This window comes from Rhineura floridana, chromosome 2 (assembly GCF_030035675.1).
Source record: "Rhineura floridana isolate rRhiFlo1 chromosome 2, rRhiFlo1.hap2, whole genome shotgun sequence".
Lineage (NCBI taxonomy): Eukaryota > Metazoa > Chordata > Lepidosauria > Squamata > Rhineuridae > Rhineura > Rhineura floridana.
The window spans coordinates 38,213,363-38,239,609 of record NC_084481.1 but is presented as its reverse complement, the minus strand read 5'-3'; the positions used below and the strand labels follow the sequence as shown (position 1 = coordinate 38,239,609).

Here is a 26,247-nt window from a genome sequence, read left to right as displayed (position 1 = left end):
CTTTAGGGCGTTTCTGCTGGAGATATCACCTCTGAGATTTCACCATAGGTTTCCATTGGGCTTCAGATATTGGCCAATTCTTATTCTCATCACATTTAGATACAGTTAAATAATCCTCAACCAGCCTTATTAAACATATCACAATTTGCGTTATCTCTGACTCTTTGCAGAAGATACCCTCTCTATCTTGAATATAAAACATTCACCTCCTCTTCTGGTATCTTTATTGCACATTCAATTTTAGCCACTAGGTGGCATTAATAATTACACCATTCTATAGCTCAAGTCGCAGTATTAAGGTTCTAGACATGAAGAAGTTCTTGTAAGGGTTTGTTCTGCCCTTAAAGGTAATCTAAAACAAACAAACAAACAAACATCAAATAAATCAATAAATGTTGCCTTAAGCTGATAAATACCCATGACCACAATGCCTAATATGGGTATTCAGTTCCCCTCAGCTATTTTTATTTAGAATTCCCATTTACTCATTAGATGAGTTCCCAGACATTTATATTGAGGGTTTAAAAGTCCTTCTGATTTCATTTGCAGGTTTCATTACTTCTACAGTACAAAATAAATCATTCATTCATTTAGAATTAATGCCATTTAAATGTTGCATCCCAAGTGGCAAAGCGTGCATGAAAAACTAAAGGATTTTATTTACATGCCTTAAATAAATAAATAAATATCATTGCATTTTCTGAAAAACATTAGAATGGATTTGAAATCCACCTTCCCCTCTTCTGCTATATCAGCAATGATCAAATGAAGCAGCATTGTTAAATATGGATAGAATGGGCAATGGATGTGGAAAGTGTAGCAAATCAGTTAGAAAATACAATCCAATTTCCTCTCCGTATTAGCTCATGAATTCTACAGCTTAATTTGTTCTTCCTGAAAAAAGAACACTGACATGGGCCACAACTGTAGTGTATGTTGAGTGATTATGTCTGGAACTTGACTAAAGTCTTTCAGACTTTCAGGACCAGATTCCTTCTCCCAGGCTCCACCTCTTCCTTGAGGGTAAGCCTCTGGCTTAAGGCCTCACTCTCCCCCTCCTATTCTGAGGATCCTTTCAAGGATTGTCGTATGTATTTATGCACTGGCATGGAACATAGGAAGCTGCCTTATAATAAGTCAGAACATTGGACCATCTAGCTCCGGATTGTCTACTCACAAGGGTTTCAGACAAGGGCCATTCCCAGTCCCATCTGGAGGTGCTGGGGATGGAACCTGGGACCTTCTGCATGCAAAGCAGATGTTCTACTATTGAACTATGGCCCTTTCCAATGGGAAGTGTGAGTCCTGGTGTGAACGGAGGTTAGTTCCTTGGGAATCTGAAGGTACATGCTCAAGAAGTTCTGGTTCAGGGGTACCTGGTTTAATGGCCACCAATCTTAGGAGCTCAAGGTCTGGCCTGGTCATGATGCTGGTGCCTGGGTTGGTTTCTACCTCTGGTGTTGTTGGGCTGATGAATCTAGCCAGCCTCTCTCTGTCAGGCTTGGAGCCCAGGGAGGGGTTCTGACAATGTCCCCCTTTGCATGCTAACAATTCCAGGAGGCTCTCTGGCTTCAATCATGTGCAAATGAAAGATAATCAGAGTCCCAAAATACCTTCTTCCTCACTTCAGATAAATGGAAAAGGAACGTCAATGGGTGAAAGGGATTTCAGCTTGAAGAGCATGTGAAATATTCAGACAAGCTCAGGGAATTGAGGGGAATAATTGTGTACTATTTAATCATTTTCATCTCACTCAGTTGTGATAAGAGAAAAATATTTAAGCAACTCTTTTGACACAGGAAGGTAACTTTTTTCATGCATAGAAGCTGCACCTTCTACACCTTCTATTTTTATGCTTCATATTTTCTCAAAAAAGATATTCCATTCCTTTTTCACTGTGCTGCTGTCGACCTCCCTAAAGGTCTTCTTTTTAAAAAACTTAAATGAAATCTGTATGTACTTTGAAGAACTCTGATAATTTATAAAATATTTGGCTGCTGATAAACCACCACTATAAGATGCTGCAAAAGACATCTGCTTTGTTGATAAAAGTCTTGAGAGGCCTCTCATATCTGCTGCTGATGGCCTCTGGAGTGCAGAAATCATTTTCTTGGTGCTATTTCACCGAGACAGCACATTGCTCCACTGCATCCAGTTCTGAATACGGCAGGAGTGTCTGGTGATCTCCAAAATGGCAGTGTTATAAACATTATTCATCCTTTGCCCCTTCTGGCCTCCTAAGCCCTCCTGCACTGCACTTTATGAGCCATTCGCTGATGTGACTTAAGAGTACCGGAACTGAACCCAATAGTTTGAAAAATACCATCACAATTCCCTGAACCAGACAAGCCTGACATTTTAAATCTTCTATATCATTGGCTGGAATAGCAGACACCATTTTCATAATGCCCTGCCAGCCATGTACCAAACCGTTGCATTTTTTATTCAACATTGCTGCCTGCTGAGAAAAGATAGCGATGGCCACCAACTTGGGTGCATTTAAAAGAAAATTAGACAATGGAGGATAAAACTGTCAAAGGTGACTAGCCACAATGGTTATGTTCTACCTCCACTGTCAACCATGTTATTCTTCACCTGCAATGTGAAGGTGTGGAATAATGTGTTTTTTTCCTGGCCAGTAGCGACCATATTCAATAGGCCTAAGCAGTAGAGGCTGGTCCATTAGGGTGAATGGGGCAGTGCCCCGCCAATCTCAGTCTGCACTCGGCCAACTCTCACCTACCTCCTTTCTTACTTACAACTGTCCAGCCTATCTGTTTCCCCCTCTTAAGTCTCAGTTTTGCCTTGTAGAAATCAGCAGGACAGGGACAAAACAGGACTTAGTTGGCTTCACCTGTCACTGGCTCTTGCTGCACCTACTGTTAGCTTCCCTGCCTTCTGCTCTACCAGCGTCCACTGGGCCTAAGAAACAGTAGACCAAGAAAAATGCTGCAGGCCAGCAAAAGGAAGGGATTGGCAAAAATTCATTGTCAGGAATTCAACAGCAAGGATCTGATATGCTGTCAGCTTTTTTCCACCGAAGATTACATCTCGCTCAACACACCGTGTTACTACTAAAAACCCCACACACATAATGGGTCCTAAGTGTCATTAATCAGCTTTGTCCAGCTTGCATTATATCATTTACTGGGAGTAATTGTTGAAGGTGATTTATGATTCCATTGCCAGAGCTGGCAGTGCAGAGGCTCAGCGTGGCAGAAGGAGTCAATGCCAGAAAGAAAGGCAGGTCTGTTTTCCCCTTCTCCATAGTACAAAGACGGGCAAGGGGAAGGGAGGGTAATGACACCCTGTTTAGAACAGGCACAGAGATTTACACAGCGGGGGGGGGGTAATGTCACAGGTGAAAAGAGTTAGCTAATGAAGTCTGAACTTGCGTCACAGAGACATGGTGTTCCTTGCCGCCGCTCTTCTTTCTCCCTGTGAATAATTCATGTAGGAACAATTGTTCACCTCTGAGAGTCAAAGGTAAATTTCATGCAGATTTCTATGTGTGCGCGTCTATTTAATTGCTTTTTAAATATAGAAATAAGCAATAAAAGTGCACACACACACACACACAAAACAACAACAACAATCCACTCTTCATTGAATATTTCAATACCGGAGCAGGGAACCATAAAATAAAAATATACAGGGGAATATATAGGGGAGAAGAAAAAAAGATAATTTACAAAAATTACAGATTTCATAAAAACAAGTCCAACAGATAACAAAAACAGATTAACAGCTCCATCATAAAATAAGCAAAACTAAACAGCAGTGAGGATGAGTAGAATTTCCGATTTAACCAAAAGCCTAGATAAACAAAACAGGATATCTGACAGGACATCCGACTCACTTCCTTTCTGTCTCTCACCCAGACAGGGAGCTGCTCGGTGCCAACAGATGCCCACTCTGGGGGTGTGGCTTATGAGCAACTTAGCATCTTTCACCTCCATTCTTTCACCTACCTAGGCTCTCACCCTACGTGGCATGAATCATTGTCCACTACAGCAGAAACCTCCAGCCCCCTTTCCCCCACAAACAGAGCAAAAAAATCAACATAAAAGAGAAAATGGATGGCATCTTCTCCCTTGTGATCCCTTTGGGCCACCCGTTTTTTCTTTCATGATTCTTTCATCTGGTGGTGTAGAAAGCTCCTGAAATCCTTAAAAAGGTTGGGTAGGGGCAGTTAACTGGACCCCACAGGGCGATTACCTCTGTCACATAATAGAAAGCAAATGTGTCAAAACTTTACAGGCTGCATCCAGCATGTACCTATGCATCCTCAAATCTGCTCTGTAGAGTTGGGGGAACCCGAAAAACAGATTTGTGAGGCACATGGGGGAGGAGAGGGAAGGAAAGTTCCACTGTGGGAGTCCTTCCGTGAACTTTTCTGAATACAACCCAATTATTTTCAGACACCTGGATCCAGATACAAAAAAGGCAAATTTCTTTGTAGTACTTCTTGACATCATATATTCTTTATAATAAAAGTGCCAGAAGTAAACATGAGGCAAAATTCAAACCGTCTGGGTTACATCCAATGGAATACTAGTTTTGGTCATTTGGGATAAAGAACTGAAGCCAGTACCTCACACACTCCTAAATTTCTTCAAAAGCCGGTAGCTTTACAGAGACACTAGAGAAGGTGGATGTAATTCTGAATTATTTGAATGCAATGCATCTGAAACTCTTAGGAAGGTGGCAGATTGGCTGTGCATTCTTCCAAGGCCCCAACGGGTGGAGACTGCAAGCCAAAAGACTGTAACCTTTCAGAAGTTCTTTTGGGAATGGCACTTTTTCCTTCAGACAATGTATTATTTAGTTTTAAAATGTTTATCTAAGTACAACGGGACACCAATTATAACTGTGTTACAGCTGTATTTCAAGAAAAGTTTGCACAGCACCAGAAGTACTGTCTTTTCTAATGAGCCTTCTGAGTCAAACACAAATGACTATATTGGTATTTTTCCATTCTGGGCCTCTCCAGTCTGACTTTAGAAAGTATTTTGAAGCTAAATATCTGAGACCCTTGTCCTGACTAAAATGGAGAACAAATAATGACATAGTGCAGTCAAAGAGTACAGCGCATATATCCAGAGATGAATGCTTGGCATATCCAGGTAAAAAGATCTTAGAGAGCTACTGCCACTCACAGCAGACAATACTGGACCAAATGGGCCAAAGATGTGACTCAGTATAAGACATCTTCATATACTGTATTTCGGGCCAGTCTCTCAGAAGTTGTGAGCTGCATATCATGCAAAAATACAAGCTACCACTATACAAATAACATTTGCATGCCAAAAATGCAAAGGATAATCATATTCTCACAATGATGATGAAAAAGCTATAATTTTTATGCGGGATTCATACACACATGCACACACCCTATTCCAGTTCAAAACTCCTTTGACAGCATGGCTGAGAGGAGCATCATGTAAAGAATGCTCTAGCAACCAGTGACAAAAGTCTGCTCCTTGAAAATGAGGGGATGTAAGTTCTATGGATTAGCAATTCAGGGCTGCTAGAAGGTATGTCAGAACAGGCCCTTAGGGCTACACAGTAACTGGAGTGTAAATCTTACTGAAATCTGTGTGACTTGCCTCTGACCAAATGTGTCTAGGATTGTGTTGTTAGTATCATGACTTGAAACACAGTGAAGGCTCACAATGAGTATTGCTCCGTATGATGCAATGTAGAGGGTAAAAAGAAGACACTCTCCCTGCTCCCACCAAGCGCTACTATAATTTATCTTTCACCTGCAAACCACACGGAGAATTCCCTCTAAAATGTGGTTACTTCTTATTGAAAATGACCTGGAAGAAGCAGGCCACCAGCTAACTTATTTAACCAAACTTCCTCCTACCCATGTCATTTTTGACATTTTGTGTCTCTTCTTCCAAATCCCTGGTGTGCATTATCTCTAATCCCCAGCAGATCAGGATTCCCCAGTTCCCCAGGAACTATAACATAGACATTTACCAGTTGCAGCTCATCTTGTTCCAAAACTTTCCATCCAGAGTTTTCAAGTGTAAAATGCCAGAATTTGGTTGAGCTGGAATAATCCCACCTTTCACACTTTCTCTACACATACTAGCTTTCAAAGTCTTACAGACCAGATGTTGTAGCCTCAGTATAGTTCCTTCTGAAATCCCAGCGGTGGACGTCATTTAAGCATTTCCAAAATATGCAGGTGTAAAAAGCTCCAAACCTTTTGCCCCAAGGTTCATTAGCTTCACCTGGCTATACAAAATTAATTTCAGGTGTTTTTTCTTTAACTTTGTTACTATGCCACAAATTAAGCAATACATTTAAATATCATAAATTCCAGGCAAGTGGTGCATGTATCAAAAAGACAGCTTCACTTGAACTATAATGGCACCAGACTGCTGGGGCTTAAAAATAAAAAGATGATAAAGCTGCTTTTTAAACTGGTTTGTGCCAAAATGTTGATAGGTGCTGAGGGGCATCCCTCATTTTGGAGGGAAATTGAAAGGTGGTTCCACCACCTTATCCTACACCATGCCAAACTCAAGCTGGCAGGGCAGAAGTAAAGGATGGAAGAATGCTCTGCATTGCTCCATCCATTACAGGTTCTTATACTGTAAAAACTTTTTAAAATGTTTACCTTCCCATTGGAAAAATTAGGAGGAAAAAGAGAGGGAGGGAATTAGATGTGCTCCTCAGCATGTATAAATTTCTTCCCACTGTTGGGACAAGACTGGACTAGGATAGCTTTGGATCCAAGCTGCTTGCTGGTCCCTCTGCCAGCATACCTCCTTTTTTGCCCTACCAGTGTTCGAGCTCCAGTTCAACCAAGGCTGTGAAGGATCGGGGGGGGGGAGGGGGGTTATGGAGAGATCTCCTTCTCCAACATCAGACTTCTGTCTCCAGTGTCAGAGAGGAACATCTGATCTATTCTATGACCCCTGAGACGCCCTCCCAGGGACCACTAAACTGCAACCTTAGGTAGGTGTATATCATATGGTTTCCCTTTATTGCTTTCACTGATTTAAAAATACAGCACAGCAAGAAATTAAGCATTCTACAGTGATATGCAAAGTACATTATCCATGTATTCATAATTCCAGTCATTCATTAACAATGACAGTATAATCAAGTGACTGTGCAGCCGTTTGGTAACTTCCTAGTGTGCTGTACCATAATGATGCTGTTATCAAACAGAGGTCTCATTTAAGGGTTCCACATGAATTCTTTTGCTCATTAATAAACCATTTGCTATTTTCCCATATTATTTTATTAAAAATGTGCTTTTTTAAAAAATACACATATGTTTTACTCTTTACAGACAGCAGGTAAAGATGTTTTTGGAAAGTACCCTTGTTGTTCCAAACAGCTCATGATGTGTCGTCAGTATCCTGATCACCTTTATAAAATGGAGTGGGAAAAACCAGGGGAAGAGGAGGGTCAGAATATCAATATATTAAGACAACAGATGAGACAATTAATTTTATAAATATCTGATCTCCTATACATTATTGCATTGGGGAGCCACAACTAAATGTAGCATCATTATGTAGGAAAGAAGTTTAGAAATATATATGAATAAATACACTGGCTGGTAGCCTCAACAAGCATGAAGTCTGGTAAACATATAAATTAAGAAACTCTCTTTTGAAGCAGTTTTAACAACACCGGGGGGGGGGGGGAGACACACAAAACAAGTTACATGAAAATAGTAAATGAGTCATAACCATCCGATATATGGCTTTCTTATTCTGAATCTTTCTAAATAAAATGTTAAATTAAAGACATACATTAAATTCTTTAAAAGAAAAGCTTCGAGGCTGCTCTGCTTCCAAACATTTGCACAGCAACTGAAATGGTTTAAAATCAAGCGAGAGATAAATCTCGAGTACTACACAAAATACATTAGTACAGCGTCCTAAAACAATACACAATCCCTGACAACAGGAGCACATAAGAAACAATAACTTGGACTCCATTATTGAGCTGTTGTTGGCAATTCAAGCACTTGTTTCACCTAGTTTTTGCTGCACACCAGAATCTGCACAGTTGGTTTCCAAAGGCCTAAGTACATCAGTGTGAGGAAGGAAGATCCTGGTTTTCAAGTCAAACAGGAAAGTATTCCATGTTCCTTGTTTTATAATGCATATTATATGTCCAGTTTAAAAAGTAGACGTATGAATTCTTGTGTGCACAATTAAATTTTCTGTAAACCATTGATCTGAATTCTTTATTTAAACAAACAAACAAACCCCTAAACAACGACAAGCTCATGTCATCTAGATTGCAATACCCGTCAGTGAAGAGTTCCACAACCTGTTTTAGTTGGGAAGTAATCAAGTGTGGTGCCTTAAAAAGACAGCCATTTAAAAATATGGAATTGTTGCTCGCTTTCTTTTGTCTCTCTTCCAAATGGCCATAGTCATGCATTGCTGATTCAACAATCAGTAGGGTGCAAATAAGATAGATGTGGGAGTAGCTCGAATAGGGCCATGTCCTGCCCTTAGGAGAGCTGTGGGTATTGTAGGTGCCTGGAACAAAGCAGCTGAGGGTCGTGGAGGAAGAGTCAAAGTAGCGGAAACTGCTGCAGCAGCTGCAGCAGCAAGAGGAGACGAAAGGAAAGTGGGTGCCAAAGGCTTAATCATATCTTTCTGGAATGCGAGTTTTGCCTGTGGGAAGAGGAACAAAAACATTAAATATTAATTTCCCCAATTTATGGGACTTAAAAAAGAATCCTCATGATAAATACCAACTACACCTCCGTAGTTGGCATCAGGAGCGATGAGAGCCTTTTATCAGCTTGGGTTGGTTCACCAATTGTGCCCTATCAAGAAAAAGCGGGCCTTACTACAGTTACTCATGTCCTGGTTACATCCATACTAGGTGACTGCAATACACTGTATGTGGAGCTACCTTTCAAGATGGTTTGGAAGCTCCAACTTGTGCAGAATGCAGTTGTTCAGTAGCTTGTGATAGCCAAGGGGTCAGAGCAAATAACACCCATTCTGTACTGGCTGCTATACTAATTACTGGTATATTTCTGGGCCCAATTTAAAGTGCTGGCTATTACCTCTAAAATCCTAAACCATTTGGAATCAAGTTATTTGAAGGACTGCCTGCACCTATCGAACTTGACCACTCCCTAAGATCAGCCACAGAGGTCCTGCATGAAAGCTCAATTAGATGAGACAGCAAGAATTTTTCAGTGGTGGCCCCATTGTTGTAGAACTCCCTCTTATGGGATGTGCAAATTATGAGAACTCTGACAGAAAAACATACAAAAGGGGTCTGGTTTTTCTCTCTCTTTTTACACTTTGAACTCTCGATTCTTTTTTACTGTTTTGTGTATCACCATGAAAATTTAGAGGGTTGTTAAGCAAGTGTTTCTGAGTTCAGGACTGTAAGTTTTGTAAGATTTTGTTTTGAAATGAGCTTATGGGAAGGATCAGAATGGCATGGGGGATATTTTCAATTTAACATTGCAGAATGCGAAAAATCCATGCTGACTACAGTGTGGCTGTATAACTCACTATAATACTATAAAGCAGAGTGTAATTAGCTATTTGCATTAATGTTAGCCTTCTACAGAAAGTCAATATACCTGCACTGTGCCTATGGATTAGAGTAATTGACCCACAAAAACGTTACTTGCCAGGATTGACAGGATTATTTTTCTAAAAGGCACTAACAGCCTGCCCTTAATGGTATAGTTTCCCTGCTTTCACCTCTGTTTGTACATACAAGCCTCCAGGTTGCTTTCCTCTGACAGTCCCTGATTATACAGCCACAAGAGTGGCTATATACTATAGCCAGCGTGGATTTTTCACATTCTGCAATGTTAAATTGAAAATACCCCCATGCCATTCTGATCCTTCCCATAAGCTCATTTCAAAAGAAAACCTTACAAAACTTATAGTACTGAACTCAGAAACGCTTGCTTAACAACCCTCTCAATTTTCATGGTGATACACAAAACAGTCAGAGAGAATAGAGAGTTCAACATCTAAAAAGAGAGAAAAAAACCTCAGAGCCCTTTTGGACTTTCCCCCCTGAGAGTTAGCATAATCTGTTGAAATTCATTAAAAATCAGCCATGTTCACAGAGTACCTGTAATCCTAATACTGACCTTGCCCCATACTCTGACCTTCATCTTCTGCTGTTTAAAAGTTTTAAAAAATGCCTGGCTGATTTTTAATTAATTTAAGAAATTTTGGCTGGAACCCTATGATAATATCGGGCATGCTCAGTAAGAACCAACTGTAAGCGTTCTACAAGCCTCACAGCTGCTGGGCTTGCCTAATCAGGGGGCCACACCTACATCAGACTTTGATTTCACGTGAGACAGTCATGGCTTCCCTCAGAGAATCCTGGGAAGTGTAGTTTGTGAAGGGTGGTGAGAGGAGACTCCTGTTCCACTGAGAGAGTTCCAGTGGCCAGACTGGTTTAACAGTCAGCGACTCTGATTGAAAGTCTGTGAGGGGAACAGGGCGTCTCCCAGCAACTCTCAGCACCCTTCACAATCTACACTTCCCAGGATTCTTTGAGAGAAGCCATGACTGTCCATAGTGAAATAAAGGCTTGTTGTGGATGTGGCCAGGGAAAGCTTTGGTTTATATTTGAGTGGGAGGCTACATGTGCCTGCTGTAGAATAAAAAGGTGGGGGAAACACTGAAAATCAATTATACTGTTCACAATGTTTTCCTTTTGGAAAGGAAAGGGGCTTCCCCTCTGCCCAGTGCCCACCCACCCAATCTCCTCTCCTCCCCCTCCCTGCCCCTCCCCCGGATCAGTGTTGGATTAGGACCTGGGAGACCAGGGTTCAAATCTCCACACAGCCATGAAGCTCACTGAGTGACCTTGGGCCAGTCACTGCCTCTCAGCCTCAGAGGAAGGCAATGGTAAAACCACCTCTGAATACCATTTACCATGAAAACCCTATTCAAAGGGTCGCCATAAGTTCGGTCAACTTGGGCAATCCATTTCCATTTTCAAACATGATTGCACAGAAATAAATCCCAATGAACTCAAAAAGTATGCAAACGTTCAAACTAGGGTTGCCAGGCCCAGCCTCCAAGACAGCCTTTCCCAACCGGTGTGCCTCCAGATGTTGTTGGACCACGACCCGGTCACTTCGCTCAGTGTCTAAGGCCCTCCTCCGGGTACCAACCCATCGGGAAGCCCGGAGGACAGTTACTCGATCTAGGGCCTTTTCTGTAGTGGCCCCCGAATTGTGGAATAGCCTCCCCGGAGAAATACGCCTGGCACCGACGCTTCTATCTTTTCGGCGCCAGGTTAAGACCTGGCTATGCTCCCAGGCATTTTAAAGCGTTTAATGTTACAATTTTAAATCTCTTTGTTTCAGTTTATTTATTGTGATATTTTGTATTTCTGTACTTTTAATCTTTTGTACACCGCCCAGAGAGCTATTCGCTATGGGCGGTTTAAAAATGAAATAAAATAAATAAATAAATAAACTCCCATCAGCCTCAGCCATTGGCAATGCTGGCTGAGGCTAATGGGAGTTGTGGTCGAACAACATCTGGAGGCACAATGGTTGGGAAAGGCTGCTCCAAGAGGTCTTCTATATCTTTAAAAGTTGTGCAGGGGGAAGGGAGAATTTCACCTTGTGGTTTTTCCCATTACACTGTTGCAAGAAAACTTGCACTTGGCTGAATTTTCTCTTCTCTTAAAGAAACAGAATCATTCTCAGGCCCTGAGCCTGGCAACCCTAGATCAAACCCACCCTCCCTCCTCCCTCCTATCCCTTCCCTTTTGCCCCTTCCCTCCTCCTTCCTTTGTCCCTCCCTCCCTCCCCATCCCCTTCCAATCCCCTCCTTCCCTTTCCCCCTCCTCCCCCTCCCCCTCCCCGTGGTCAGTTTTACCTATCTTAAGCATGATTGCACGGAAGTAAATACCATTGAACTCTATAAGCATGCAAATGATCAAACCTGCTCTCCCCTCCCCCTTCCTTTGCCCCCCTCCAATACACTCCTTCCCCTTCCCTCTTCCCCTCTGCCTCCCCCATGGTCAGTTTTTCCTATCTTAACCATGATTGCATAGGAGTAAATCCCATTGAACTCAATAAGCATGCAAATGATCAGATCTACTTTCCCCCTCCTTCCCCTCTCCTCTCCTTTCCCCTCCCCTTTTCCTTCTTCCTCCTCCCCTGCCCACTCCAGCATTCCCTCCCTCCCCCCGGTCAGTTTTACCTATCCTAAGCATGATTGCACGGGAGTAAATCACACTGAACTCAATAAACATGCAAATGATCAAACCTATCCTTCTCCTCCCCTCCCCCTCCTGCCTGCTCCTATCCCAGTCCTCCCCTCTGCCTTTCCTCCCCTCCCTCCTCCTCTTCCTCCTCCTGCCCTCCCCATCCCCTGTGGTCAGTTTCACCTATCCTAAGCATGATTACAGGGGAGTAAATCCCACTTAACTCAATAAGCATGCAAATGATCAGTCCATTTCTTATCTCCTGGATTAAAACGCAGAGAAATTTACTAATATGTAAAAAACCTTGCGGTTTAAGAATGTACCTATAGTCCACAGATATTTCTATCAAACTTTAAAAAGCAGGGAAATTGGGCAGCTACAGTGAATGCACTAACACAATTTGGGTTAGTCTTTCACAGCCCAATCCACTTTCTGCGTATTTGGTAACATGTGCCTCTGAGCATATTGTGAATGGTGGCAACACCTGCAATCAGCCCAAATAATAGAAAGAAGACATGTGCTGTGCTGATCTTGTTTTAGCAGGGAGGAAGCAACATTATTAAGACAGAGGATATAGTTCAGATGGTCACTTTAAATATGTCTGATTTACTTTGCAATTTTAGTGAAGTTTCCTATCGGAAATCATTTTCTTTTGCTTCTGTTTCTGTGAATATGTGAAGTACAGCAACACTTTGCAAAATTTACACTAAAAAAAACTCCAAACATAATTGTGGAATAATGGCACTGACTTCAGCAGAATAGTCTCCAGTGGACCTCAGGAGAGTCTCAATTTGCATAAGATAAAACAGTGCGAGGTGAAATACATTCTAGTAAAATTCTAGGTGTGCTGTATGTTTTTGACCGTGCCCACCTTGCCTTAAATGAAGTGGTTTAAACATAGCAGGCTGAAAACATGCATCCTCTTTTTTCCAACAGCTAGAGTCATTGCTGAAGTAGCAACATATTGTAATCAGTCTGATTTTACATCAAACTGCAGTTTCAGATTCAACTGTTAATGCAAAATAGAAATAGAACATAACCAACAATTTGAAATACAAAAGGCTGTCTTCACCATCATATGACATTGACCAATAAAAAGGCATTGAAATTAATAAAAATAAATTTGACACAGATTTCTAGGATGAATAATGAGGGAAATAAAATTTTCTAGTTTAGATTCTCTGCAGAAACATTAGTAATACAGGAAAGGAGCAAAGTAAGAAGACCAACAAACATATAAAAATATAATTCTCCATCTTCGGAGATGGCAGGTATTGCCACCACTCACCATATGCTCACAGGCACGTTACCAAATTTTTGCAAGCTACACAGCAAGTGGATTGGACTGTGAAAGATCAACCCAAATTGTGTTTGCGTTTTGACAAATTTGTAGGCCAGTCCAATATCTCAGAGAGGAGGTCAGGTCTCCTGCTCCCCTGGTGCATTCACTATAGCTGCCTAATTTCTCTGCTTTTTAAAGTTTGATAGAAATATCTGTGGGCTATAGGTACATTCTTAAACCACAAGTTTTTTTGCCTATTAGTGAATATAACTAAAATTAGAACACAGAAGGGGTCAATGCACTTTCTTAATTAAGAAAGAAATGTATGCTGAGCACCCTAGAATTGCTTGACAGCACCTCTGAGGTAGTAAACTTTATTCACTCTCTTTGTGTAACACTTTTAGAGACAAAAATGATAGTCTAAAGTCCCCCAGTCCAAACAGCAAGGTAGGAAGTTGGTCCTGAGTGTTGCCAAAACTCGCTGTTTGCTTGCAGATACAAATTAAACACTTAACTGGGTCTTGTGCTCAGGCATGTACCTGCTGTGATTTTAGTTTTCCTGCTGTGAAATTAATAAGTGAATATAGCCTGAAGCATCTTAATTTTACTCTTTATAATTATACAGGGATATTAGTGTTTGTTTATTTCTAACGGTCACCTTGAATGTGCCGTACTTTAAAATGGAATATATATGTTTCTTAGGTATTCTTGACTTGCAACACACCATGGCTGCAATCCAGCTTCATTAAAAATAATTGCTACTACTACTTTTGTAGAATGTTCACACCCCTCTTCTAGATACCTTCACAAACATAGAGGTGAGTGCAAAATCTTCCAGCACTGTATCCTGGACGTGAGAAGAGGGGCCCACGAAAGAAAAATGGACAGGAAAGGAGTTCTAGAATGCAAATGAGGACCAAATAAGCATTGCTTTTTAAGGACTCTGAACCTTTTGTAGCATCATAGCAATTTTTATAGCTGCTATTGGAATGGGCAAGACGGTGAGAAACAATCAAGAGAAATGCAATGGAGTCTATTCCACACTCTAGAATTCAATTTAAGCATTGCATGTTATCACCTTCAGTTCAGTTGTGACCATCAGAATAACATGGCTTTGCAAAGGGCTGATTTAAAGGCAGAAATACACTTTAGCCTTTAAAAGTGATGGAGTGCACTTTTAAAAAGAAGACACACTACCCATTCCGTTTCACATTGTTTAGTCCTCCTCCCCAGCAGTAAAACCTTCTTTGTGCGGACTGATAGATCCACATCTGACACACACCTGAATTTCACAGGAGTTCAGATCCCATGTACATATGTACCAGACAAGGCAACACTTACTGCTAGAATACTTGGACCACGCTGTAGTTTGTTGTAAGGACTATATTTCGGTTTTGTAGGCTTTCCTGCAATTTTGTCCTTGTGTCTTCTGCTGGAAATGTGCTGAAAATTGAAAACAAAATGTTCTCTTTAGAAGTTGTTATTTCGTATTGAGTGATATCAAATGGTAGTCCTACTCAGAGTAGACTCAATAGACTTTAGTTACACAAGTCCAGTGATTTCAGTGGGTCTATTCTTGAGTATGACAATGCTGGATTATGCAACGAACATGCAAATGTGTGAACTTACTCCAAGAGACAGAGAGAATAAACTGAGTAGATGTCCAGTAGACAATTTAGATTCATGCAGTAAAATCCCTCTAAAACCATGCAACCAGAAAATTCAGGTCCTATGATCAGAGCTGTGCAAATCGGGGACATTTAAAAAAAAAAATCTTAAACTTATTGCTTTAAAATCTGCACACTCTGATATTTCCATCAGGAGACAATTAAATCAAAGGGATGTGTTGTATCTTAGGAGAGGAACACAGGTGTAGAGGGAGAGGAAAAGGTGCTGGGTGGTGATCAAGGGACGAGGGGAATTCTCATCCACATCTTGAACTATTGGGAGGCAGCGAGGGCTGCAGCCAGCATGACTGAAATGATCCTGACCTGGACACAGGCTGTTGTTATCAGCAGGGGTGACTATCCGTCAGCAGCTGTGCACTTACAGACATTTTAAGGAAGTGGCTCTCAGCCATTAGCAAATTTGGTCTAAACCAGCCTTTCCCAACTAGTGGGCCACCAGATGTTGTTGGACCACAACTCCCATCAGCCTCAGCCAGCATTGCCAATGGTCAGGAAAGATGGGGATTGTGGTCCAACAACATCTGGTGGCCCACTAGTTGGGAAAGGCTGGTCTAAACATTTTCAGACTTGTTCTTGAACATCTATGAAGTTTTTGTCTGCCAATTTAAAAGCAAAACCTGAGATTTAGGATTCTAAATCTGCTACCAGATTCTTGTGCTAATATCTTGCAAAGGTAGACATGGATTTGCTGCTCAAGGAATTGCTCTGCCAAATTAAATTCAGCCACTTAATAAAATGAACATGTCATAAGAAAGACTCCATTTTCTATCAACCTAAGAAGTGCTATACTAATTTGTGGTTCCTGATGCAGTCAATATACCTGCTTAAGTTGAATTTCTGAGTTGACATGGACATCACAGATCTCACAATGAAATGTTTTGTTTTGCAGTCCTGAGCCCATAGTGACACTCTGAGTCTTCAGTCTGGATCCTGGTCTAGGATAAGATTTAATTGGACCTGCACCATTCCGAGCTTCAACCATTGTCTTGTGCTTGGAACCTGACGAGCCATATTGGAAAAGCATCAAAAGATTGTTTCTCCTTTAAACAATCATAATATGGTTTCCATCGGTTTCTATTACATGAGTAAATATGAAGAAAGAATTTTTTTATTGCCTACTCTGAGCCTTTTACTACACCATGTGTGGGGAACCTCTGGCTCTCCAGATGATGTTGGATTATTTTAAATGGTGTTTTATATCTTAACATTGTACACTGCCCTGATTTTTTTATATGGCGCTAGAGATACATTTGCAAATAAATAAAACTCTCATCAGCCCCAGCCAACATAGCCAATAGTCAAGGATTATGGGAACTAGAGCCCAGCAACATCTGGAGGGCCAAAGGTTCCTCACCCCTGTTCGGTACAGTTAACAGTTTTCAAACACTTTACTATGAAAACCCATTCACGGAACTGCAACATTGTTCAGGAATTGCCTATCAGTATTGGCAATGATTGAGATAATTCCTTCTTATCCACAGCCCTCTTTTGCCACCTCATCTATAGTTCCAACTATATGGAACTTTATGACCTTCCAAAAGAGTCTTCCACAATCCACCACTTTAGAATCCCTGGCATAGGAGGGAAATATTTTCTCCAGGGAAGAGAGTTGTCCTCACAATTATTTTGTCTTGATCTGTGAGCCATTTTTACCATTTTTATCTTGTTTTATTTAAGCACAAAGGAGAAGTGCTAGAGAATCATGTTCCTCCAGCACTACAAATGAAAGCATGAGAGATCATTTAACATTTAATGCTGAAAATATCATAAGTATGCTACGGAAAGCTCCATGAAAACACAAACGCTACTTCTGTTGTAAAGTGGTAGGATGAAGAAAGCTGATTGTGCTGAAAGACCTTACATTTCAGCAACTGAAATAGTACACAATGGGATTTCATGAGAACACCTGAAAGCATGGGCAGAACTACATGTTATGAAGGATGGGGATTCCAATGGAGATCCCTATCCTGAGTTTCTCTCAAAACTCTTAATGTGGTAGACAAGGGAGAATGGCAAGGAAGAATCAGTAGGCAGATACTCAACCCTTTCCCTCACATGCTAATTCTCTCCCAATCTTCCATTTTCTTCTCATTTGTCCTTCATTTGGCTCAAAGACTGGAAATAAGCTTTATGGGAGAATAAAGTCGGAGGGAGAAGATGTGCGAAAGGACAGGTGGACAAGGAAAAATTCAACCCTGCTCTTCCTGTCCGCTTATTCTCCTTTGCAAATGCCCCTGTTGCACTCCACATTACTCTCAACCAGCAATCCTGTGTCTGGGACACATCAGCTGTGTTTCTGTGGTTCCAACAACTTTCACCTTCTGCACTTACAAGTCCTGCAAGCAGCTTTTGTTGACCAGAAAATGAGAAGTAAAGAGTGCATGAAAAGAGGCACATGTAATTTTTGTTCTGGAGTTTGTTACTATCATGAGGGGAATAGAGGGAACACATGGCTTTTTGTTGTTGTTGCTCTTTTTAAAAAAAACAAAAACAGTTTGAGGGAAGAGACTCATGGGTACTATTACACTACCCTGCAGAAACAAAAAACAGAATTTAAAAATTTATATGTATTTTTTAAACATCCCATACAAAATAGCGGCTATTACTATAAAGCCCACACAGGAACAGAAGGGCCCTTTGCCACTTTCCTTCAAGGTGCTTGAAACAGTGTACATAGTATCCCTGTCCAACTTTATCCTCATTAACGACCCCGCACATTAGGTATGGCTGAAAGTCAGTGACTGGCCCAAGGCCACCCAGTAATCTCCGTGGCTGAGTGGGGATTTGAACCTGAGTCTCCCCAGTCCCAGTGATACACTCTGAAAGCTATACCACACTGGCTCTCAAAAGACACAAAGGAACTGAAAGCTGAGGCAAACTGAACATGCACAGTGTTGTGTACAAAATATGGAAATTAAAAAAATATTCTTCCAACAGAGGGTTTTCAATACATTGGTTCAACTCTGGAAACAAGACCAGGTTAATCTGGAACTCCAAAATCTTAGGAGAAATTCAGATGATGAGCAATTTTGGAGACTTTCTCAATTTAAAAATTTTGCAGTGCCCCTCCTGTGGATATCCCTTGCATCAGCAATAAAGGCATGCAGGCCCTGCATAGGAATGGGGACACACACTTAATAAGCAGTAGCTTATTAATGTTAAACCTTACATTTCGAGCACCAGGAAAGGCCTTTTCAGCTGTTATCTTGTGCAATATTTAAGATGTCGCTCAAAGGTTCACCTTGAAATTTAAGAGTGAAAACTGTCTTCTGATTTTGTGTTCTGTGACAGCATTTCCTGGACTAAGAAGGTAAAATATGGATTTTGGGAAAGTGGGAGAAACCATCAGTCTAGGCAACAAGGACATTCATGGAAAATGGCGTTACTAAGCATGCAATTGATGTTTATTTCAGTATAACCAGACGATTAAGAGCTTTAATAAAGAATAGAATTTATGCTTCCTGTGTTGTCTGCAGGCAGGAATCTAGTAATTGCCACTGTGTATTTTAAATAAAACATCCTCTACTTTTCAGAAAAATAAAGGCGAGACAAAGAGGTATTACATATGCTGCCATGTCTAAATGCCAATTATATTAATTTCTTTCAAACCCCCCCCCCACAAAACAAACCATTTATGCATTTAGTTATTCCTGGTACATACTCACCCGTGTTATGAGCTTCTAGCTGTGATAGGGAGTTCACAGCCACTTTGCATAATGAACAGTAAAGCAATTTTTTGGCTTTCTCCTCTTCTGATTCAGAAATGGCATTAGTAGTCCCATTTGTGCTCTTGGAAGAAGTTGATGATGAGGGCGTTGCTGCTGTGGCAGTGAGCGCTGCTGTAGTTCCAGACTCAGATATAAAGGAGACTACTTCAGCATTTGGAAACTGACTAGAGCCGTTAGCTTTCAGATCTGCCTTGTCTTCTGAAAGAAAAGGAAAATAATATTAGGCTGCCAGGTTTCCCTGAATTCTGATGATATCATGACAACCAGATATTACCAATGTTTTAGGGCATTTTTCATCGCTATTTCGTAAGAAGCCGTTAGCTTATGCCTTACAAGGGAAGGAGGAATTTAATATTAAACTGTAGGTAGCAACTGCTATAGACAGACTTTCATTAATATGGTTTATTTGGGAATACACTGAGCAACGTATAACAAGGACACATTCCAGCCAGGCAAAAGCACTTGAGGAGGGGCCAGTGATGGGTGTGGCCTGGAGAAGTAGTATGGGGATAGTCCCAAGGGTTAGAGGGCCACACTCAGTCTTGAGGCCTAGTTTCCCCACACCAAACTGTTTACCAGTAGCTGGAAACAGCAGGACTGGAGAGTGCTGTGGTGGTCAGGTCCTGCTTGCATGCTTCCTACAGGCATCTGGTTGGCCACTGTGAGAACAGGATGCTGAACTAGATGGGCCACTAACCTGGTCCAGCAAGCTTTTCTCATGTTCTTAAATCAGAGGTGGCTAACCTTTAGTTGTTGGATTCCAGCTCCCATCAGTGCCAGCCAACATGGTCAATGGACAGGAATGCTGCAGTCCAACAACCAGCCATCCCTGGTTTACACAGATTTTATATTACTGGATTGCAAAGACTCGTACCAAAATAAGCCCCCAAATAAATACCAGATGTAAGACATCACAGTGAATGTTGGAGTAATTAAAGACTAAGCAATTGAGTTGTGAACCAAGAAGTCTCAGGTACAGTTGCTCTTCTGCACATATGCGGTCTCACTAGCCTTTCAGACCACATTTAAGGTTTGTTCTGATTAGATGATCTACATAGTTTGAACATTTTAATGTGCCACAGGCAGGGCCGGTTCTAAGGGCAGCCAGGTGGGGCACTGGCCTAAGGGCCCCAGAGCTACAGGGGGCCCTCCGCTCTCCTTCCACGATCCGCGCACGGCCATCCCCCCACTTTACCTACCTTTCCATTGTTCTTTGCGGTGCACAGATTTGCCATCAATCAAGATGGCGGTCGAGGTTTCCTTAAGGGGCTGAAGCCTCTGCCGCCATCTTGGTTGATGGCACACATGCGTGCTACACACACGCGTTGCTGCCATCAACAAAGATGGTGGCAGAGGCTTCAGCCCCTTAGGGAAACCTCGGCCGCCATCTTGATTGATGGCAAACCTGCGCGCACCGCAAAAACAATGGAAAGGTAGATGAAGTGGGGGGATAGCGGGCAGCACGGAAGCTTCTGTCTTGTGGTCCATGGATGCTTAAGTTCTGCGGATCGCGGAGGGGCCCAGGGCAGGCTGGTACCCAAGGGCCCCGGCATGCCTGGGGCTGGCCCTGGCCGCAGGAAATAATAATAATACCCCACAAAATCAAACAAAATTAATGCTGCAATCCTACTGGCACTTTGCTGAGAGTAAGCCCCACACTGAACACAATTTAAGATTGTGCTGCGTAATACCCACGTGCCAATTTAACTGATCACTCCAAATTAAAAACTTTAAAATGTATCCCCCCAAAATGACTAAAGATTGTCATTCTAACACGTAAAGTTGAAACAAGAACATGAGACCACTTTTAACAGCCTGCCAGGTAACACATTATCAAGCTGGATGTAACACTCACGACTCCATTAATCAGCAAGTGGTAATGTGGGCATATAGGCCTGGTTTGCACAACACGGTAAGCCAAACTATAGTTTACTGTGACCGTGCAAATGGGTGGGCTCCTGGAGATGAGAGGAACACCCCCTTTGCTCCTCCCTGGTCCGTTTTGCTCCCATGTCACGCTGAGTTAAGCTAAGCTTGCTTTTCTCTAACCACAAGCTGTAAACCTTGGCTTAGTTCAGCAAAGCACAGCAGTAAAATGGACCAAAGAGGAGCAAGGCAACTGTGGATCCTTGCCAGCAACTTGCATGTTTGCCCAGTCCCGGTAAACTGTAGTTTGGATTATTTATTATTATTATTATTATTTATTAGACTTTTATACCGCCCGACTAGCAATAGCTCTCTGGGCGGTTAACACAAAAATACAATAGAATCACGCAATATAATACAGCAAAAACATGTAAAAATGAGAACAATCTAAAATCAATACAGCAAAATTTGAAAATTAAGTTAACTTAAATTAAAATGCCTTGGAAAAGAGGAAGGTTTTAACTTGGCGCCGAAAGGAAAGCAACGTCGGCGCCAAGCGCACCTCCTCGGGGAGACTGTTCCACAGTTCGGGGGCCACCACTGAGAAGGCCCTAGATCTTGTCATCACCCTCCGGGCTTCTCTATGAGTCGGAACCTGGAGGAGGGCCTTCGTAGTAGAGCGTAGTGTATGGGCCGGTTCATATCGGGAGAGGCGTTCCAACAGGTATCGTGGTCCCGCGCCACATAAGGCTTTATAGGTTAATACCAACACTTTGAATCTAGCCTGGAAGCATATTGGCAGCCAGATTACTGTGCCATGTGAACCAGGCCATACACAGGTACTTAAAATGCCACCCAACAAAGCATTTTCACATGCATTTAAGCTAGGGCTGGGGAACCTGTAGCCTTCCAGATGCTGTTGGACTACAACTCCCATTATCCCTGTCCATTGGCCATGCTGGTTGGGGCTCACAACATCTGGAGGGCCCAGGTTAGCAACCCCTGATTTATATCTTTCTTTAGTTCTTCGACATAATCCCTGATTACCTTCACCCACATCTTACACCCCTCCTTCTATTTCCTCTTCTCATGTCAAATACTAGACAGGGAGCTCCTATCTAGGCAGGGATTTTTTTTTGTATGTTACGTTGTAAAATGCTACGCACACTGATGGCACTATAACAACAAACAGTTCCTTATTTTTTAAAAAGCAAAGTTCTACAATGAGTGTAACCCACTGACAGCAAACTTGCAAGGAATGAATAAGTTATTATCATGTTGTCAGAGTCTGGGAAAGCAATCATGACACCTCTAATATAATTCAAAGAAAGAAGTGAACACAATCACACACATACTATATAATACTTCCTTTTATATAAAATGGAAGAACTTTTTTCTAGGTTTCTAATCTAGCATATTCAAGATCATGGCTATGCAGAAGACCTAATTTATTTATACCTTATTTGTTTGTGCAGAGCATATTGGAACAGTATGACTGCTTACCACTTCTATAGCTTCATTCAGAGTAAAATGAGTGGTAACCAGGAAAGTCATCCCCAGTTAGCTCTGACACCAATTTGCCCTGGGCTACTGATCCTGATGTGCTTCCACAGTGGTCCAGACTCTACCTCATCCTCGCTATTCCCTTGGACAGTGCAGCAAGTCATAGGATCATGATTTTCATTAGTTTTGCAATTCTTACAAAAGATACATAGATTTCTTAAACCATCTGTAGACAGTACCTACTGGAATATATTTCTCAAGAGTGTATTATATTCTCCCTTCATTCTTGTATCAAAATTTGTACAAGCTGTTGTAAAAAGCTTTGACAGCTCTAGGAATCCTAATACTATGCTACCAAGGAAGGTACTATGGTACCACTTTAGGGAAGGGAAGGAATTTTGATTGTAAATTCTCTCGCTACAAATGGGCAGGGAAAATATTTTGTGCCTTCTGGTACACTAACTGCTGAAGGTCTGACCTTATACTTGTGCCTCTTAAGCAAAGAACAGAAGAAAGGTTTGTTTTGTAATGAACTATTTGAAATAATGGATCTATTTTTGCCTGAAAAGGGGGAAATGACAGCTCCATTCTCATTCTTAATCATCATCATCATCCATTTATGCTGAGGTCTTGAGAAAAAAAAGCCCTCTAATTATGTATAGCTTTAGGCTGAATTATGACAAAAGCTGTTGTCTATTATGTTATTGGAATCTTTGTCTTGAAGTACTTTTCATGCATTTATTAATAGTTTGCTTGAATATACATATATGCTTGTATATACTGATTCAGCAGTTGTGACTTTATTCAATGGAGGTCTAGTTAGCCTGCAATTTCTATTTACAGTATCAAGAATGCTGCTAAAAACATCATAATAAAACCCTAGAAAGGGATAGCTGTATTGTTTTCCTTGTGAGTTCTTTTGAGATATCTATAGAAAATACATACAAAATGCTAATTGTATTGGTCACAGACTATAAATAATGATCAAAGACTCCAGCTTCCAAGGTGACTTCTTGTTGTCAGTGTCCAGCCACTGTTCAGCTTTATTCTTGAAATGCCAAATACAACTTTTTTTTCCCAGAAGGAAGAGGAAATGTCTTTTAATCACCAGGTTGCACATTGTTTGAATAAAAGGGTAGTAAATGTCTGGCCTGTAGGTCTCATCTAATCTACTGAGGTTTATCTCCTGGAAATATAGGAAGGTGGAATTCTAAGAGCAACAGATACACTGTTCATCTAACGTTGACTATTTCCAATGGCTCTCTATAGCTATTCATGAAAACAACTAGGTAGCAGAAAATGGCCTTTGGAAAGGATAATTATGATGCTATAAAGAGCCACAAAGCACACTTTTACATGTTTTTTTCACTGGCACTCATGCACTACAACATGCAATCTAAAGATCCTTTCTGAAAGGTACATGCCTTTGTAATGAAATTGGTATCAATGCTCTGGACTCAACATACTTGAGGCTTGCTCCACTTCTATGTTTCATCATGACGTCTTGAGTTTACTGCCTATGGTTAGACAATGGCAAAGATGTACAGAAATACATTGTTGGTCGATGTACTTTAGACAGTGCTTAAACTGTGTCTATGTGCAGAGATGGGAAAGCAGGGGTACTTTAATGAAATCCACTCAGTTTTAGTCAAATCATGCCACCTCATAGAGGTGAGGCAAGGGAGGTACCTTTAATCTAAGCACTTGTGTCAGTTGCAGAATATTCTTTCCCTGGAAACTTGGTAAAGGTTAACATCCAAATCGTGTGTGTCAAATCACATAGGAAACACATTACTGGAAGTGGCTAGATGGGTTAAATTTGATTTCCCCCCCCTCTCCTTCACATTTCCAGAATGGTCTAGGATAGATTCCAATGAAGACAGGAATGGAAACAAACCATAACGCAAGAATCAGGCCTCAGTTTGAGGGTCTACAAGAAGTCATGCAAGAGGTTTTTAAAAATTTCTGTTGGCTTTTGATGCTCAAGAAAATGTTGGAATGAGGGTGTTTTTTATTACTGTAATGACCTTTATTATTTTTACTGCTTTTATACACCACAAGCTTCTGGGATGGTATGGGTTGCTAATAAATGAAATAAATAATTCCAGACAGACAGTGATATTTACATTTAACTTGCAGCAACAACTCTGAATTGTCAACAATAGTTTGCAGTTGACATATTAGATGCATGGCATATCTGAAACAAAATTTAAATTGGTGCTTCTTTTTCTGTTGGTTATAATGCATTTTTTCTCCCATGCTATTTCATAAAATAAGGCAACTGAAACTTTGGAAAAGTAGTCAATTAACTGGCAGTCATAGAGAATGACTTGTGAACCAACTGTTTAAATACTAAAGGAAGGAATTGTTCCAGAATAACACTTATTAGGAAATCTCCTATGGGAAAAAATATTGCTTTCTCCCTCTCTGGCCAAATCTTTTAAGGTTCAGGATAACCCATTTGCAAAAGTAATTATATTTTTTTATAAAGGGCAGGATTATGAGCACATACCATAAATGGCACAAGGAATTAGACAACAGAAAGAGAGTAATTAAAAAGTTGTTAGAGGTCCCATTTCTTATTCCAATTGTAAAGGCTTCCTATCCTAAATTTCATTATCATTAAACTACACATACAAAAACACACTGTACCACATTACTCCTTGACACTCATTAAGACAAAGTTGGGCAGATCTGATAAGGAATTTTAAAACAATTCTTTTTCTGCTTTACTGCCCCATTTTCTGAATAATGAGAAACTAATGGGTGTCACTCAGAGTACCAACTTCCTAAACGGTTGTACCTTCTATTAAGAAATGAGGCTTTAACGGAAAAAACAAACAAAAAACAGGACAGGGAAGAAATAGAATAAACCTGCATGCAAATCAGCTTGGAGCAGAACATCTATTAACTCTTTCCATACAATCTATTCCTATTAACCTCTTAATCAAGCCAGTTATGAAATTAGAATAATATGTACAATTTAGGAAGATTTGTTAAAAAAAAAAACCATTTTAAAGGAGGAAATGAAATGGACTGCCTTCAAGTCGATCCCGACTTATGGCGACCCTACATGAATAGGGTTTTCATGGTAAGCGGTATTCAGAGGGGGTTTACCATTGCCTTCCTCTGAGGCTGAGAGGCAGTGACTGGCCCAAGGTCACTCAGTGAGCTTAATGGCTGTGTGGGGATTCGAACCCTGGTCTCCCAGGTTGTAGTCCAACACCTTAACCACTGCACCACACTGGCTCTCTTAAAGTCATGCTTATTTATTTATTTATTTATTAAATAAACACTTTTTTCCATAGAATTTACATCAAGGCAGCTTACAACATACTGAGACACAATAAAACTTTAAAAGCATCATTAAAAAAATAAAATAAAAGCATCAATAAATACTGCATTGGTTGCGGGGGGGGATCATGTTAAAAGGCCTGTCAAAAAAGTTCACTCTTCAAGACACGCCTGAAAGAAAGGAGGGATGGTTCCTGCTGAACCTCTGTTCTACGGAGTTCCACAGGGCAGGGCCTGCCACACTAAAGGCTCGGTTCCATGCAGACACCACCAAACCTCAGGGGCTTGGAGAACCACCAAAAGTGCCCCATCAGACGATCTTGGTGATTGAGATGGAACACAGGGAGTCAGGCGGTCCTTTGGGCTCAAGTTGTTTAAGGCAGCCTTTCCCAGCCAGTGTGCCTCCAGATATTGTTGGACCACAACTCCCATCAGCCTCAGCTAGCATTGCCAATGGTCAGGAAGATGGGAGTTGTGGTCCAACAACATCTTGAGGCACACTGGTTGGGAAAGGCTAAGGTTTTGTGAATTAACACAAGTACCTTGAACCTGGCCCAGTAGCAAATTGGCAACCAGTGCAGCTCTTTCAGCAGTAGGGTAACATTTTGCCAGTAAGCGGCTCCTGTGAGCAGTCTGGCTTCTGCATTCTGCACTAGTTGCAGCTTCCAGAGCAGATACA

The 26,247-nt window shown here is 41.2% G+C and overlaps 1 protein-coding gene across 15 annotated transcripts in view; it reads right to left on the bottom strand.

Annotated features, from left to right (window-relative positions):
• Positions 1-7,018: 7,018 nt before the first annotated feature.
• ZNF385B (zinc finger protein 385B) overlaps positions 7,019-26,247 on the bottom strand; it is a 319,282-nt gene continuing 300,053 nt past the window's right edge. For 6 of the 15 annotated variants that reach the window (XM_061608316.1, XM_061608308.1, XM_061608310.1 and 3 more), the window contains 4 exons: positions 18,843-19,103; positions 15,998-16,176; positions 14,831-14,932; positions 7,020-8,663 (listed from right to left, as the gene is read on the bottom strand). In XM_061608316.1, the coding sequence (XP_061464300.1) occupies positions 8,439-8,663; positions 14,831-14,932; positions 15,998-16,176; positions 18,843-19,103 (767 nt within the window). In that variant the 3' untranslated portion in view covers positions 7,020-8,438. Of the gene's footprint in view, positions 8,664-14,830; positions 14,933-15,997; positions 16,177-18,842; positions 19,104-26,247 lie in introns of all 15 variants that reach the window. The other 9 variants (XM_061608301.1, XM_061608303.1, XM_061608307.1 and 6 more) reach the window with 3 other exon arrangements.